The sequence below is a fragment of the Rhodnius prolixus genome, unplaced genomic scaffold (genome assembly GCF_049639745.1).
Source record: "Rhodnius prolixus isolate KJV_2025 unplaced genomic scaffold, Rpr scaffold_1, whole genome shotgun sequence".
Lineage (NCBI taxonomy): Eukaryota > Metazoa > Arthropoda > Insecta > Hemiptera > Reduviidae > Rhodnius > Rhodnius prolixus.
The window spans coordinates 33,208,957-33,227,867 of record NW_027411581.1 but is presented as its reverse complement, the minus strand read 5'-3'; the positions used below and the strand labels follow the sequence as shown (position 1 = coordinate 33,227,867).

At 36.0% G+C, this 18,911-nt stretch overlaps 2 protein-coding genes across 3 annotated transcripts in view; both read right to left on the bottom strand.

Annotated features, from left to right (window-relative positions):
- The window catches only part of abo (de-etiolated protein 1 abo), an 84,860-nt gene that overhangs the window by 7,570 nt on the left and 58,379 nt on the right, over positions 1–18,911 (bottom strand). Inside the window, exon 10 of one of the 2 annotated variants that reach the window (XM_074137944.1) lies at positions 20–1,227. The exons of the other annotated variant lie outside the window; for it this stretch is intronic. The gene's annotated coding sequence lies outside the window, so the exon portion shown is untranslated. Of the gene's footprint in view, positions 1–19; positions 1,228–18,911 lie in introns of those variants that run through there. 2 annotated transcript variants of the gene reach the window in all.
- On the bottom strand, positions 20–3,311 carry LOC141459194 (matrix metalloproteinase-18-like). Its single transcript, XM_074137966.1, has one exon. It carries the CDS (start codon positions 2,743–2,745, stop codon positions 1,144–1,146), a length of 1,602 nt encoding a protein of 533 aa, XP_073994067.1. The 5' UTR covers positions 2,746–3,311; the 3' UTR covers positions 20–1,143.

The following is an 18,911-nucleotide window of genomic DNA, read 5'->3' as shown; positions in this document are numbered from 1 at the left end:
GTTATTGATATTGTCAAAAAAAAAAAAAAAAAAAAAATATGTAGAACTAGATATCTTACACCTGTCAATCATACATAGAAAAAATAAAAAGAGTGCAGAATAATTATTATGTTTAATTGATGATAAATATTAACAATGATATTAAAAGGTGCAATGTGTTATCCCCTGCGACATATTGAAGGTTAACTATATTGCACTGCGACATATTGAAGGTTAACTCTTTTGCATTATGTTCTATTATATCTGCCCCAGGTTTGGTGGGGGGCAGGATGTTGTTATACATTGATAAGGCGTATATAAAAGCATGCAAAATTGATAGTAAATAAAAGAAAATGGATGGAACTAGAATGATTTCTGTAAGTACCTTTGTAATTATTATTATGAACTTCAAACAAAAGAAGTACTTATATTAACAGACATATGTGTGCATAGTATATGTGCACCCGGTGTGGTGCACTTATATTCATTCCTCGTAATTGGACCCCGCCGAGGAGGTGTGCGGGGTGTTTAGGTCCGTTGATACCATTCATGTGAGTGTTTCGAACTAAGGTAAAAGCTGAAATATGTGTTTGTTTATAGCGTTCCTAATTACGTTGTTTGTTATTTATCCACAGCGTGGACTCCCGCCACCACCAGCATCAAATTCATCATTATCACCACTAGCAACCGCTTATGGTGAGAGAGAATAATCTAGTAAAATATAATTTAAGTATGCTTGTCTCTATTATAATAATTGGGAATTTATTTTGTTTCCACAGGTGATACAATAAATATAAATATTCAAAATAGCATTGTTTTATTTATCAATCCTGATCATATAATTTTATCAAAAGTAATATCTAATTTAGGAAAAAGGGGCTTTATAGTTTATTGATGAATCATCAATCATTAACGGATATAAATAAGATTACAATATACACGTTTGATAAAAAAAGAAAAAAAGTTTATCATACCATTAATGAAATCAGTACAGGATAGCACTCACATAAACATAATCATTACAAGGAAATGGACATTTAAAATGCTTGTTTTAAATTTCCACTCAATTTAATACCTAGTTGGCAAAAGGTTAAACCGAAGATATAAGTTAATCGATTGCAGACGCTGATAACACCTACTGTTTACACCATATTGAACAAAACTCTATTCTTGTTCTTCTTCCTCTTCTTCCGCTTCCTCCTCCAACTGCAGATTCATGGTCAACTTGTTCAATAGTTTTTGAAGTTGCTGTAATATGGTGTTTTGATTACAGACGATATTAAATAAAACCGAGGGATCTTCTATTGTCTCACTGACGCTGTCAATAAAATCATTATAACTATAAAATAAATCATTAGATTTAAAATATAAACGACCATTCGTGTGTTGGAAGGCTGTTTTAACATTACGGGGTATGCCTGGAAATAGATGTGAAACATCACCGATAAAGGTGCTAGTAACCAAACTACCCCCGCATTCGTTCACTTTATTCACAAATGATCTGTTATAGATTATGTAAGTACTACCTCTATTTGAATGTAGAATAGCGTTTATGACATCACCGCTGCCCTCACTTCTTGACAACACTGAATGGATGTTAGATTGAGCGATAAGATGAAGGTGAGGGTAGTTAAATATATACATTTGATTGTTAGCAATCATAATAATATCATTGTTTGGTCGTTGATATATGGCCGACACGCGTGTAAAATTTGTTGGCAGAAATTTTAACCACCTGTTTATGTACATGGGATGCGTGTAATCTCTTTGTAAACGAAGTGTCTGTTGTAGTGGAATTACCCACACATAATGTCTATAAAACAAAAACAAACGTTTATTAACCACCAAAAATGCATCAATTCTTTTCATATAATGACATACGTCCAGGTATGGCTGTATTGGTGGTGGTGATGGTGGAGACGATGGTCTTTTTGTTGTTGTTGATGGAGGCGGCGGTGGTGAAGGCGGCAAAGGTTTTCCATATAAGAATTGTATAGCATGGATTTCCTCCTGATATAGATCTAGTTCAGCAAATGTAGAAACATTCGGAAACCCATAATAGGGGTATAAAACACTTTTTCTGTCATTAGAATGACGTAAACCGAGGGTGTGACCAATCTCGTGAACTAATACCCAGAATAAGGACGAAGCATCGTTTCCTGTTGCGGAAATCGTTAAATCGAAGTGCCATTTGCTAGCCTGATTAAAATGTATCTCTGCTGTTTCCTTATCTGTACTAGGATATTCAGCATGAGCTAACACCCCACCTTTGTCGTCAAAAGCAGCATAACAGTAGGTGGTTTTACTTGTAATACATAGATGTTTCCCGCGAACAAAAGCAATAGAGATATTTGGTGAATTAACCGATCGTATAAAATATAGGTTGGCATGTTTTGACCAAACGGAAAACGCCCGTTCTGCTACTTGAGAATACTGTGGAGGATATATATACCAAGTTAGAGTATTATTGCTCCATTTAGTTGTACTAGAATCCACCATAAAGGGCATAAAATTATCCACAACACCACATCTTCGTGCATTAATCACATCTAACGTTTGTGAATTTTCCATTCCATCTATTGGTAAATGATATTTTTCCTGTAATATGATTACAGCATTTTTCACTTCATTATCACTAATAGTAGTATTTTCACCTTTTAAATAACCAAACTTTCGTAAATATTCAATCGTAGAAGGATTATATGCGCTAATTAAATCATTTAAAAAGAGAAAGATGGTAAATAATAAAGCACCCATTTTCATCATTACTCTCTCTGTTAACCGCACAAGATCACGTTCTTCAAGATCTTCTCCAGAGGAGAAGTATGAAGAAGGAAGAAGTTACCCTAACAAATGGCTGGAGAGCAATCTCCATGCCTTAGAATGGACGAAAGGAGACGTAAGGTACGAAAACTTTAATTCACTAATCAAGGAGGCAACGCAAGATTTCAAGGCATTATTCGGAAAAGGATATGAAAAGTGTAAACACTTGGGAAATATCCTTGGAAGAGATGCCCAGGACTTGGAGGTGAATTCGGATGTCCTTCGTTGCAGAAAATGCCAGGGGCAACATTATTCGAAATTTGCGAGGATAATCATGCGTATATAACGCAGTATTGCTCCTTAAAGCAACCAAAGTTGGCTTTTTGGGTTGCTACCAATTTGGAGAAGGTTAATTTGGAAGAGGAAGAGACTAGAAAAAATACCTTCAGCGGTTATGATGGACTGGTGAATGAAAATCTACTCGCCATCCACGGGTTCTACCACTACCGTAAAGCAATTAGATGCTTCTTCTGCAGCAGCGAAATAAGCATCTAGAGAGGGAGGAGGAGGACGTGTCTCTGCTGCAGCCATTCTCTAGACTGCGAGTGGAAGAAGGCTCAATTACCTAACTGTGTATAATATATTTTTTTTTTTTAAATTAAACCGATTTTTTGTGTAAAAACTTGATCTTATTTGTTACCTCTTGTAAAGGAGTGTGGGACTAGAATTATATAAACGGATAGGAAAATAATAGATTGATTATTATAAATTATATTATTATGGATTGTTATGCTAAACTGCTGACGGCACGGCTGGTAGCGGCCGGGAGCCATGCACGGTGTAGAGAGAGAGAACCGCGAGCCCCCCCGTAGTGCATAGACACCGGCACAGGTCTGTGAGTACTTTTTTTATTAATTTAACCGCCCAGGCTGGCGGCCGCTTCCATTTCTTTTAGTGGAAATTAATAACTTAAGCAATCTGATAATAATAAGAATAATGTTAATTAATTGATAAATTGTCTGGTTGGGTTATCTAGATTTAGAGTAAATTAAGGAATTAATTAATTGAACAACGACAACAATATACAATATATACTTTCCCCTCCCTCATCTGCACCGACAGAGTGCTTTTTACAGGTGAATCTAAATTTAACTTGTTTGGAAATGATAGAAATTATAAAGTATGGAGAAAAAAAAATGAAAGCTTAAAATAGAAAAATATCGTAGCAACAGGTGTGATTGTTTGGGGGAGCTCGGGTGGGAAAACTATGGATAGATTTGTCTATTTAGACATCCTAAGAAATAATTTAGAACCCTCTGTACAAAAGTCAGGTTTGAAGAATGACTGGATTTTTCAATAGGACAACGACCCTCTAAGCACACAGCTAAAACTGTGAAGGAATGGTTGCTCTATAATGCACCCCGACAGTTACATACCCCTCCTCAGTCACCCGATTTAAACCCTATTGAGCATTTATGGAGCGAAATTAAGCGGAATATCGGCAAGTATAACATTCAGAATAAAAATGCAATTATTTCGGAATGGAATAAAGTAGCTGCAGATACCACAAAAAATCTAGTCCACTCTATGCCTCGAAGGCTTATTGCAGTAATTAAAGCTAAAGGGGGAGCAACAAAGTACTGAATTTTCCACGCTTCCTTATTCTATGTGTACTTTTTTCTAGCGTACGTTGACTTTTATCCCTCGTTATTTTCCTGTTTTTTTCATACTGATAATTTATTACGACTAAGGTACAAACTTTTTTTGATAGAAATGTACGTATTCTTATTGCTAAATATGATAAAAAATAATTTCTGCACTCAATTATAATTCTTTCTTTTTTTTCCTACGTGCTCTTATTCCACACTCAATTTATTTTCAGAAGTATGTAGACTTTTGTTCCTAACTGTATATACATTCTAGGGAAATACATTGTTATTTCATCCGAGAGCTTGCCTGCACCAGTTAGAGCTGAAAACATATTAACTGAAGAGTCCGTAGGTGTAACTTTCCTGTGCTTTCCCAGTAACATCACTCACTAACTTCAGCCAATTGACAAGTTCGTGTTTGGACCATTTGAGAAATTCTGGAATGATGAGCACATGAACTTATGGACTGCCTATGAAGAAAGAGAATTCAACCAACAGAGGTTTAGATATGTCTTCATCACACCTGTTTGGGACAAATCTGCTACTCCAAAAAATGTAAAAGCTGGGTTTGAAGCGTGTGGCATTTACCCCTTCAACCCAAACAAGATTCCGGAAGTAGCATTTGCTCCCGGCGAGACGACTTCAGTTCTACGCCAGTTGCTAGGGAAAATCGTTCACAGGCTGTACTACAGGATCAGCCTTTCAACCCTACAGAAACGGGTGAAGTTCAAGGCACACTCGGGGAACGGGTAGTATCAAAGCTAACGGAGACAATCCGAGGATTGTCCTGAAAACATTCATAATGAACTCGTTAAGTTCTATACCCGCCCCCTCCACGTCTGCAGCTGCTTCTACTGCCAAGGTCGAGCGTCAACGGTCAAGGCGCACCAACCAGTTTTTCATGACGCTGCCACTTGGGATTGAACAACCGTCCAGCTACATACGCGAGTTGTTTCTTTTAAATCTTAAACTATTTTGTTCAGTTGTTAGTTACAGTATTTCACTAGAACAAGGACAATCAGGAAGGAATAGTGAGTACCACTTGCATTGTTATGTCAAGTTTGACCATAAGTTGTTGCTCACTGAGATTACTGAATATTTTCGTGCTATTTTTGACGTTGCCCATTTTGATGTTCAATCTGTTAGGTCAGAACGAAATTTACTCAAATATATTACAAAAGAAGACGAATATTCTTTATATAATGTTAGTGTCTCGAAACTTAGTATGAGACAGCAATGTTTGTATTATTTCCTTAAAATGGAGAAATTTAGTTTTAGCCATAAGTTTGTCGTTGAGCATCGAAACAATTATAAATTCTTAATTAATATGTATGAAGAAGTTCGCTCAAAAGTAAAAATTTCTTATTCTTATATATATATCCGGATATTCGCGTTGACTTTGGATGGTGTAATGAGGTTTATGAATGGTATGATACATTTGTTACGACTACCTATTACTATAAAAAGAAGCATTTGTATTTATACGGACCATCTAATGTTGGTACGAGAAGTATAATAGCTAATTTGATTAGAGGGTTGCGTGATTTGGTCTTTTATGGTCCTAGTAGTCGTATACCATATCCGTTTGATATGTTATTGAATATTCATAAGCTTATTGTACTTGAAGAATTTAATATTCAAAATTGGGATATAGACTTTTTAAAGAAACGTTTGGTTGGTGATGTGGTTACTATAAATCGTAAGTATTGTGATAATCGGAAATATCAAAATGAACTTCCCATTATTATGGTACATAATTATCGGCCTCTTGATTCTTTAGAATTTATTAATCGTGTAAAAATTATTCATGCGGAACATCCCTGCTTTCAGGAATCGGACGACGACCCTATTACTATTTCTACTAGGGATGCCTATTACGTATCGTCGCCGCCGTATAGTTCGGAGATATTGTCGTCTCCGGTACTATAGGCAACGGTTCTACAAGATGAGGCGAGGTACTAAAATGCACACTAGTTTTTGTAGTACAAGCAGGAGTGTTGCGACAATTAGTGGCTGTGACCAGGATCACCACAATTTTAAATGGATAAATTATATATTATACGATTGCGATAATAATACAGATACTATTAGTGCTTTGTCTAAATTGTATGGTAAAGCTAAACTTTGGAGCGTTCTTTGGATTATAGATTGCTTTGATATTCATCATATACGTCATTTTAATACAGGACAGTCTAAATGCGAGTTTGATAAATTAAGTGGTTATTATAGTACTAAATACAATGAAGAAAATCTTCAAGTTGGAACTTATCGTTTTCCTAAAGATATTACTATTAATGATTTTTCTGGAACTGGACATAAAGTATTTGAGTACTTTTATAATAATGGTTATACTCAGAGTGATATTACACAAACAGCGTTTTCAATACCGAAAACGGTTGAAATGGGTTGTACGTCTACTAATGTTTATAAAAGGAGAACTATTACGCCTCGTACAAGGATTAGGATTAAGTGGAATCCTAAGGCTAATACTATTGATGCTCCGGATATACTAAACGATTCTGCAACTTTCGGTGCATTTTGTCGTAAATTAAAAGTAAACAAAGCTCCACCTTTGCTATATATACGTCCATATAGTGGCGAGAAAAAAGATATTAATGCTAAGGATGGTACTCAAATGATTGTATCATATATAACTTGTAGGGTTAGAGCTTATTATTTATGTTTAGTGGTAGGTTGTATAATGTGAGTGTTTGAATTTTTGTAGATGGAAAACCGCAGAATAAATATGTTCGAAAAACTCAATGCAGTTTATTCTTTGAAGTTATGGCCTGCCTACTTTCTGGAAGTGGTGTGACCTGCATGAACCTGAATTATTATGCTAACAGGTTGAAGTTTGCCTCCTTCGTTGGAATCAACGAAATACCATGGAACGATATCGTGGATATTTTGGAATTATTTCATGAAAATGTTTCAGGCCGGAATTACGTAAGACTATATAGTCTTATCCAGGATATAATTAATAGAAAAGGTTACACTTTACGCTACGAATCTTACGATTTACGTAATAAATGTATGCGTAATGTTGGTGGCCTATCATATGCTCTTCCTGGAGTAATACGTTGTGTTTTGAAGACAGTTTTTTTTAATTGAACTTAAAACTATGAGGTGGGGAATGCATGCACACCTGTTTCCGTTAGATTATGATGTTTCCTACATCGATAAGTTGTACATATATAAAAGCAAGCTAGACTGGATGATAGTAAAAAAATATTATGGATGGAACATTTATGGCCTCTGTAAGTACTTTTGATATTATTATTATATGCTTCTAACAAGTCCCCAGTGGAACGGGGTGCTGCTGTCTGGAGTTCCTTTATCAATTCTTATCCACTTCAAAACTTTTTCTTTTTATAGAGTGTTTGCATTATGTTCTATTATATCTGCCCCAGGTTTGGTGGGGGGCAGGATGTTGTTATACATTGATAAGGCGTATATAAAAGCATGCAAAATTGATAGTAAATAAAAGAAAATGGATGGAACTAGAATGATTTCTGTAAGTACCTTTGTAATTAATATTATGAACTTCAAACAAAAGAAGTACTTATATTAACAGACATATGTGTGCATAGTATATGTGCACCCGGTGTGGTGCACTTATATTCATTCCTCGTAATTGGACCCCGCCGAGGAGGTGTGCGGGGTGTTTAGGTCCCTTGTTACCATTCATGTGAGTGTTTCGAACTAAGGTAAAAGCTGAAATATGTGTTTGTTTATAGTGTTCCTAATTACGTTGTTTGTTATTTATCCACAGCGTGAACTCCCGCCACCACCAGCATCAAATTCATCATTATCACCACTAGCAACCGCTTATGGTGAGAGAGAATAATCTAGTAAAATATAATTTAAGTATGCTTGTCTCTGTTATAATAATTGGGAATTTATTTTGTTTCCACAGGTGATACAATAAATATAAATATTCAAAATAGCATTGTTTTATTTATCGTACAAAATCCTGATCATATAATTTTATCAAAAGTAATATCTAGTATATAAGCTTTCTAGTTTTGTGTAAGATTACAATATACACGTTGGTGCCTTTCATGTGAGTGTTTCTAACTATGGTAAAAGCTGAAATATGTGTTTGTTTCTAGTTTTCCTAATTATGTTTGTTATTTATACACAGCGTGGACCCCCGCCGCCAAAATCGCCCTCTATAGTACATGCATATGGTGAGAGAGGATAATCTAGTAAAATAAAACTAAAGTATGTTTGTCTCTATTATATTAATTGGGAAATTATTTTGTTTCCACAGGTGATACAATAAAAAGTACGTTCTAAATGACATAATGTTTTATTTATCCTACAAAATCCTCATCATATAATTTTATCAAAAGTAATATCTAATTTAGGTAAAACAGGCTTTCTAGTTTTGTGTGATGAATCAACAATCTATTAACGGATGTAAACAAGATTACAATATACACGTTTGATAAAAAGTTTGTCAATGAAATCATTACAGGATAGCACTCACACAACCATCAACATTACAGAGTAATCAATTGGGTGCTATAATTGAAAAAATCAATTGGGTGGCCAGTGGGAAACGGCCCAGGTCAGAGGGTAGTTCCCCAATGGTTGCTGTTAAAAAACCGAAGGAGGCTGCTGTCTCTATCGCAGGCCCCTCTAATCCACGCCCGTCTTATGGGCAGGTAGCAGCGTCGGACTCCATTGTTCGGGTTCTGTGTAAGGATACCGGCATGGAGTTGACTAAGGGAGATCTCGATTAATTAGTTAATGCGGTTGATCTCGTTATTTTTAAAACAGATGGCTCGGTTTTTCCGAGAATCCGTTCTAATGTATTGAGGCATGGGTGTGTCCGGTTCGTTTGTGCGGACAAGGAGACACTTGATTGGCTCAAACCTGTTCTGAAGGGGATCGGTCCACGGGTGAAGGGTCACCATGGTTATTGTGTGATCGGACCTGGGGATCAGCCCCCTTTAAAGAAATTCTATATCTGGCTGCCGCAGGATGTTAATCCTAAATGCGGTGCTGGAATTAGTTGCTAAGTGTAAACGGGGTATGGAGCGAAGAAAATTTCATACTCGCTCTGTTATTCCCGGTAAGAATGGCAAAACAGTTCTCGTTGGAGTGGAGCCCGATATGGTGGAGTTACTCCAGCGGGAAAATTTTAATTGTAAAAAAAATAATTGATGGCACTCGCATGGCTACTGTAAGTACCTCGGATATTATTATTATATGCTTCTAACAAATAGTTACTAATATTAGCAAACATGTTTGCACAGTATATGTGCTCCAGGTGTAGAGCATTGATTTTTATACCAAGGAATTGAACATTCAATCATCGCTAGATGTTTTCTCGATGCCATTTAATATAGATCCGGAAAATGTATCTGCAGAATTGCAGTTGGAAATTATTGAAATGCAGTGCAGTACCCATTTAAAGCAATTGTTCTTGAATTCCACAAAACTAGATTTTTATAGAGCACTGCCGAAAGCTTATGGCGATGTTTGCGTCGTCTTATGTGTGCGAACAGACTTTTTCGACCATGAGATTGCGGAAAAACTCTAGTTTAATATGTTATTTAAAGGTTTTATTCAGTTGGCAGTGTTATGACCGAAGTCCACCAAATGCGTAAATAAGTGAAAAAAATTTTATACTAATAAAAAGGCATCAATAGTAGTGCGTACTAAAGTGATTAAGGTTGGCCCAGTGTGTGATGCAGTGAATTGTTGTTTTTCATATCGGTAAGTATTCTTTTTTCTCTTAAAATTATTATTATTAGTGAACAAATTGATTTATAATTTAAAAAATCGATTACTTGATATTATATACTAATTTTGAAGCAGTGAAGTGATGGGATTGTATGCATCCCGCCATGCAAGTTATTATATATAATAAAATAAATTATAAATTCCCTTAAATTTTTTTTTTTAATGATTTAAGGCGCGTCAACATCTCAGGTTATTGGCGCCCGGAGCTTTTTTCAGTGCACTGCCGGCCTCCGGACAGTGAGCTGTAAGAAGCTCCTAGGAAGAGAAAATCTAAGGGTCAGCAGCTGGATTCGAACCCGGGACCTCCGCGTGGGAGTCCAGTACGCTAACCTCATAGCTAATCCCTTCCCTAAATTCTCTTAAATTATTTTTTTTAATTTATAAGCCTATAAATTTATTATTTGCTTCTTATATAAAGTTATTTGCTCTTTAGATTCAATATGGCAAACATGAAGAGTGGAAAATTGCTGTCTTATATTGACACCGAAACCGAAATTTCTGAAGAAATACCTTCAGATCCGGAATCAAACGCTGATCTCAGTGATGATGAAGATCAAATTATTAGAACGCGGATGAAGAGAACGATGATCATTTCTAGTTCAGATGATGAATGGGAAAATGAAGATGAAGTTGCACAAAGCCCAGATGATTAGGCAATGGCGTAAAAATGGCAAACCAGCATCACCTGGAATATTTTCTTCCAACTCTGGCCCAGCTCAACACATCATCGCGTCGCCAATTTGTATCTGATGACATTATTGATTTGATTGTATTTAGAAATGAATACATCAGTACACTAATGAATGTAAATCGATTTGGATGGATCCTGTCTCACGTCCAACTAAATGACAATGCATTAATGCCACCTAGAAACAGTCCTAATTATGATAAACTGTACAAAGTTAGGCCTTTCCTGAACAAGATAGGAAACAATTTCACCAACAACTTTAATCTCAGTGAAAATTTAGGCATTGATGAATCTATGATAAAATTTAAAGGACGTAGCAGCATCAAACAATATCTTCCCAAAAAACCAATTAAAAGAGGACATAAGGTGTGGATGTTGGCTGATAAATCTGGCTACTGCTACAAATTTTATATTCAGTGGCTCACAGTCAAATTGATACACCAGGTTATTTGTTAGAAATTGTTGAATAAGTAGATCAAAATTATATTTAATTGAAAAAAAATTATTTATTTCAATTAATAAACATCCTGGTAATATGTTCTTTGTGTGAAAACAAATAAAAATGAACCAATGATTTATTAATAAGAATAAACCCATTTTTTTACAATTGACTAAACTCACAGTGAAAATGATACACCGTTCTTTGCCCCTATATGTGTGTATTTGTTTACTTCAAATTGTTTTCTCCTCTGGTTTAATTGTTTAAATTGTTTTCTAAACTCTTCTGGCGAAATCATTTGGTTCTCTTCAGAGACAATATCTGCCGTTTATTTGAACTTTTCCAGTAATGGGAGTACATACAACTATTAAAGAGCATGAATTGGTCATTAAACATATTAATGATGAGAAATCGCTGAACGAAATAGCCGAAATAACTAAAAAAAGCCGTTCAACTATCCAGCATATAGTGGAGAGGTACAAAAAGGAAAACCCCATTGCCAGGAAAAAAACTAAATCCACAAAAAAATATTAAATGACAGGGATGAGTGGTGGATCCTTAGAGAAGTGAAAAAAAAAATCCATTCCTGAGTGCACCAAAAATAGCCGTAGAACTATCAAAACGTTTAGGTCAGTCAGTAAGTCCAGAAACAGTCCGACGTGTGCTAAGAAGAAACAAATTTCATGAAAGAGTAGCGCGAAAGAAACCTTTCAGTTAGAGTATAATTTGCAAATGAATGTTTATTAAAGGACCCCGAGTTTTGTACTACTGTAATATAGTAGATTTAATATTTTCGGGTCCGATGGACGTTCCTATCTGTGGAGGAAACCAGGAGAAGAACTTGCCAAATCAAAATTTCCGCCCAACTGGGAAACATGGGGGTGGCAGTGTTATGGTGTTTTAGGGCTTTTTATTTATCTACTCAAGTGTATCAATTTCACTGGGAGTCACTGTATATACAGGCAAAATTAACAATCAAGTAACAAAAAATATTGGAGAAAAAGTTGTCAATTATCTTACTGCTGATATTGGAGGAAAAGAACACAAATTATTTTTTGATAATTATTTTACTAGTGTTACTCTAATGGAAAATTTAAAGGAAAAGAAAATAAATGCTTGCGGGGTTGTAAATAAAAAAAAGGAAATTTTACCATCCTTCGCTTCTCACAAGAGCAAAGGACGAGGACAATATATGTCATCATTAGTTAGTTAGACAGGAATTAATGCCACTAAATGGATTGATAATAGGGAAGCATATCTTTTATCCAATTATCATGATCCAAATCAGGTGGGAATAGTACAGAGAAAGGATAAAAATGGAGATAATATTTCAGTTGCTTGTCCCTCGTTAATTATTGATTACAATGCAAACATGAATGCAGTGGATAAATTTGATCAACTATTGGCCAATTATAATATACTTGACCGACGTAGTGAAAAATGGTGGCACAGCATACTGTTCTACTTTTTGGATGCAGCTGTTGTCAATTCATATACAGTGGAACCTCGCATAACGAGCACCTCTCTTAACGAGTAATTCGCATAACGAGTAAAACAAATTGATTCTTATAGTGAGCGATGTTTCGCATAACGATAATTTTCTAATGACATTTCGCTGGCTGCGCAGTTTTCGCTGACTCATTGAAAACTGCGCATTCTTCGATTAGTCATTCCTGTTTACGCATTTGCGTTTCATATTCTCCACGTATCTAATGCATTGATACAGTCGAAACCGAACTTCACCGAATGAGTGAAGTTCTAAAGTATTTGAGTACTTTTAGAATAATGCTTATACTAAGAATGATATATCACAAACATCATTTTCTATCCCGAAAACGGTTGAAATGGGTTATTCGTCTACTAATGTTTATAAAAGGAGAACTATTACGCCTCGTACAAGGATTAGGGTTAAATGGAATCCTAAGGCTAATACTATTGATGCTCCGGATATATTAAATGAGTCTGCAAGTTTTGGCGCATTTTGTCGTAAATTAAAAGTTAATAAAGCTCCACCTTTGCTATACATACGCCCATACAGTGGCGAGAAAAAAGATGTTAACGCTAAGGATGGCACTCAAATGATTGTATCTTATATTACTTGTAGAGTTAGAGCATTTTATAGGTTTATGTTTAGTGGTAGGTTGTATAATGTGAGTGTTTAATTTTTTTGTAGATGGAAAACCGCAGAATAAATTGTTTTGAGAAACTAAATGCCGCTTATTCACTGAAGTTATGGCCTGCCTTAACTTAAATTATTATTCGAATAGGTTGAAGTTTGCTTGCTTCGTTGGAATCAACGAATTTCCATGGAATGATATTGTTGATATTTTGGAATTATTCCATGAAAACGTATCAGGAAGAAATTATGTAAGACTTTACAGTCTTATTCAGGATATAGTTAACAGGAAAGGTTACACATTACGTTACGAATCATACGATTTGCGTAATAAATGTATGCGTAATGTTGGTGGCTTATCATATCCTCTTCCTGGTGTAATTTCGTTAGAAAATGTCTACACATTGAATCATGAATGCAAACTTAAACTAAGAAGAATCGGCTTGACCGAATATGTTGGAGTTGAGCCGTATTTATTTTTAAACGAGTTTGAATAAATATAATTCAGCAACAGAAACAGGTTAGTACAAAGAAAAAAGAGGCGCGAAGCGCCCTTAATCCAGTAGAGGTGGAACTGTCGATAGGGGAAGTCCATATAGTGACATTTGTGTTTAAATATTATTGTGTTTATTTTGTTATCCCTCTAACAAAATGGCTTTGAAAAGAATTAAAATAACGTTAGAATTGAAACGTAAAATCATTGAGAAACGAGAAAATGGTGTAAGTGTGGCTGATCTAGCACGCACCTACAATCGATCAACATCAACGATTTGCACTATTCTCAAGAATAAAGACAAAATCAAACAGATAGATGCATCAAAGGGCGATACAAGAATGTCTACGCAGCGGTTACGTATCCTTGATGATTTGGAAAGATTACTTCTCATTTGGATAAATGAAAAACAATTGCAAGGCGACACTATAACTGAACAAATAATGTGTGAGAAGGCAAAACGAATTTTCACTGATCTCCGTACGAAAACTCCAGGATCGTCAACAGACGAAGAAGAATTTAAAGCAAGCCGTGGGTGGTTTGAAAAATTCAAAAAAAGAACCGGCATTCACAGCGTTATGAGGCACGGTGAAGCAGCAAGTTCCGATAAGAAGGCAGCTAAGAACTACGTCAGCGACTTCAAAAAACTTTTGGTTTCCGAGGGTTACTTGCCACAACAAATTTTTAACTGTGACGAGATAGGTCTCTTTTGGAAGAAAATGCCCAAGCGAACCTACATAACAGAAGAAGAAAAAGCATTACCCGGCCACAAGCCCATGAAAGATCGCCTCACGTTGCTGTTTTGTGCTAATGCAAGCGGTGACTTGAAAATTAAACCATTGCTGGTGTATCATTCGGAAACTCCACGAGCCTTTAAGAAATGCAACATCCACAAGAACAAACTAAATGTAATGTGGAAAGCCAATAACAAGGCTTGGGTGACACGTGACATTTTTGTTGAATGGATAAATGAAGTGTTTGGTCCTTCTGTGAAAAAATATTTATTGGAGATGAATCTGCCGCTCCAAGCGTTGCTTGTACTGGACAATGCTCCCGCTCATCCTCCAAGTCTACAAAATGATCTTCTTGACGAATTTCAATTTATCAAGATTCAATATCTGCCTCCTAATACTACACCGTTACTTCAGCCTATGGATCAACAAGTAATTTCCAACTTTAAGAAACTGTACACCAAAGGTCTCTTCGAACATTGTTTTGAGATGACTGAAGAGACAAACCTTACTTTGCGAGAATTTTGGAAATACCACTTCCATATTGTTACATCCCTCAAGTTAATCGACAAGGCGTGGGACGGGGTTACCAAAAAAAACTCTAATTTCTGCATGGAAGAAGCTCTGGCCTGAAATCCTCGTCGAATCTGGTTTTGAGGCGATTGAATCCAAACCTGTGGAATCTCTAGATAATGAAATTGTGTCTTTGGCCACGGATATGGGATTGACCCAGCGCCCCACTCTAACCACCCCGGAGGTCCAGCGCTTGTCATCCCAGGAGTTGGCATACATAAGAAGCAGAGGTCAGCCGACCCCGGGCGCAGCAGCTGAATTAGAGTGAAGTGTAGTGTAGGAAAGTAAGGATAAAGTGGCATACTCTGTGAGTATAGCCACTTTTTCAAAAGAGGGTGTGATGTAAGGGACGGAATTATGTGTTTGATTAATTATTTAAATTATGTAAATTTATTTCTAATTGTGTATTTACGCGCTGCTACACTAGAAACTGCCATAAATGGATTTAAAAAAACTGGAATTAAACCATTTAACCCAGAGATATTTCAAGAACATGATTTTGTAGCTAGATCCCAAATGGCGGAGCAGCAAGAAGAGACTGCCTCTGAAGGGAACAATGAAGAGAGCGACCGGAATGGTACGTCAAAAGTAGTTAGTCCACGGGAAATCAGGGATGTACCTTCTATCCAAACATCTACCTCTGCCAGAGCTGGCACATCATTTCTAGTGACTGGAACCCCCCACAAGGAGTCGTTAAAAACCTCACAAGAGAAAAAACAGCAACTAGAAGAACGCCAGAAGAATAAAGTATAAAAATGAAAAGCTAAGAAACGACTGAACCTTGAATCGGACCAGCCTGGAACATCATTTAAGAAACCTCCTTCAAAGAAAATAAGAAAGAAGTGTGATTCAAGTTCTAGCGAGGATGAGAGTCAGGTCCCACTTGTATCGACTGATGACGATGACAGTTCGGATGATTTCTATGCCCAAGGCTTAAAATACATAGTAATTAGTTAATTTAATAAGGGGACGAAATTAGGACTCCTATTTTAAAATCCCTAAAATGGGCAAGATTAGCTTTTTTTATTATTCAAAGGTAAAGTTATATAGTTTTGTCCAATTACGATACCAGCATCTGTTGCCATCTAAAAGAACTTCCTAGGTTAATTTTTTGGGAATTTTTTACTTTAGTTTAGTATTTGAAATTTTAAGTTTGGCTTAGGGGGACGATATGTGGACACTTTGCCTTATGCTGACATAGATACCTAAGATTCAAGAAAAGCAGTTGAAAATTTTATACGACACTTATGGTACCCGTCGGAGGAACTCGTCTGGTTAGCCTTGTATGATGATAACGTGTCCATTTCTACAAAATTTAAAATTGCGAAAATATTATGTAGAAATGTTGATCATCCTCCAACTACAAGGCAGCTAAAAGCAGTGTTAAACATACAAGACATCAAATCCAAAGAATTAGAAGATTTCGCGGGATACGGAAGTTTAAATTTATTTTTTATCACAAAGTGTTGAAGATTGGCCATCGTTAGATTCTTTTGTTCAAGCGAAAAAAAAATTTCATATTTAAAGGTGGTTAATGATATTGCCGAGAGGGGAGCCTTAATTCAAGAATATAACCCGCTTTTAACAAGAGACGAAGGTGAAAGACAAGATATTCTCTTAGAAGTTTCACAATATCTCAAAAATTTGTCGTCTGTTAAGAAATCAACTATTCAATGTATCGAAAAAAAGGAATAAATTTTGTCGATTGTATTAAATTATATGTGTGATAGTAATCATTTTAATACAGCAAAAATGTCTGATTTTATTATCCTAGAGATTACCATTCAAATCAAATATTTAAAACTCTAATTTAACAATATATATAATGTTAAGGCGTGTGCCGCCCTTTCTTGGCGGTACCGTTTGACGGTTTTACAAATTGACGAATACAAAAAAAAGAATCCTCCAAGCAGGGGATGAACAACTTATTAGATTCTGTTTGGAAACCGATACGAAAGGTTGAAGCTTTATTAACCGAATTAAAAAGATTTTTCAATGTAAAAGCTATACCCATTTCTGTTGCTACTGACGGTGCTCCGGCAATGGTAGGAAAATACCGAGGCTTTCTGGCCTACTTAAAACAAGCTGTACCGAACGTATTTTCAGTACATTGGGTCATTCATCGACATCATTTAGTCGCCAAAAATCTTAGTGAACGTTTGCGTGGATCACTAGATTAGAGCAGTTAATAAAATAACCTATATGAATCTTAGCCTATATGACTGATTTATTTGCCAAATTTAACGAAACTAATTTGAAACTTCTAGGTGACCAATTAAATTTAATCAAAACTAAAACCGTAAAATCTCCGTTTGTTCCGATACTTTTTCTGTACGAACAAAACTTGGGAAGAGGAGAACGTTCTCAGTTTCCAAATCTTTCGAAATTGCAAAAAAAGAGATGAAGATTTGCTTGCTTACTGTCAACACTTAACGGCTGTTCATGCGGACATGAACCAAAGATTTGAAGACATTCTTCACTTGGATATTCCCGATTGAGTGTTGAACCCTTTTGCGCCATAGCTGTGCCGATGGAGCGTGAGGTGTGCGATTCTCCTTAGAATGTTGAAATAGAGATAAATTCCTACATACACATCCCTTTCACGGTTTAGTCCCCCTCTCCTAGAGGGATTTGATCAGCAGGGGGGTGCCAAATAACAACTGTTTTTACCACTTAACACTTTCGCTGCGGTACTGCGTTCAAAAATTCTAGACATTATTCATCTAAGTTTGGTAACGCATTCATCCATAAAATTTAATCTGTGGGTGGACTGCACTTTTGAAAATATACATGGAGAGAAAATGGAAAAGGCGTTGTAAACATCTAACAAAGCAGTCTACCTAGCTGATGATGTCAACAGCTTTCTAGATATAGCCTTCAGCAAATTAAAGAAAGAAAGAACCAAGAGTGGTTGGTTACTGGTTTCAGTAAGCTTCAACATATCACCTTCGCCTAGGTGTATTGAGCGCAAGAAGGCATGTATAAATGTCAAAAATTTTGATAATAAATGTTTTTTATATGCAATACTGGCCAAATTTATTGATGGGAAAAATTTGGGGCGGCCAAACAAATACAAATCATTGGAGAGTAAATATAATTTTTCTTGTGTAAATTTTCCGAGCTCTCTTAAAGACGTTAACTTTGAATCTGTTAATAACATGTTCGAAAAGTTGAATGCTGTGTATTCTTTAAATACAATTAGGGGTGGTAATGTAGATTAGAAGGGAGTGTGGAGGTCCACACCTAATTCAAAGCAGACTGTTGGACATGCCCTTGTTCGAACATTGCTTGGTTAACCCACCGCATTACAAAGAATTAAACATGTTGTTCAAAGAAGGAGTAGAGGAATCTAGTTTATGAGAATTAGTGTGACATAGTCAGTTTGTGATTATTATCTCAAGATAGCGAGTGGTACAGGTTTGCAGCTTACAACTAAAAAAAAAAAACAGTTATCAACTTAAATGAGAAAGATTGGTCAATTCCACAAGCTAAGGGGGTGGGGGTAAAGAAAACGGATCCTCCCCGGTGGAAGTACAACTGCAGCATGCAACAGTTTTCTTTGAGATGTTTTACCCATAAATCTATGGTTATCCGAGGAAAACCATCATGGCTAGAAGATCTCCGTCAATATCATCCTCCGATGATCATTTTTTAAAGAAATGAGAATTTCTATGTATATTATATATTCTTGTAAATATTTCTGTACCATCGCTGTAAATAGGCACT

Coding starts and splice junctions, on each gene's coding strand:
- LOC141459194 (XM_074137966.1), bottom strand. CDS start 2,745: ATGATGAAAATGGGTGCTTTATTATTTACCATCTTTCTCTTTTTAAAT.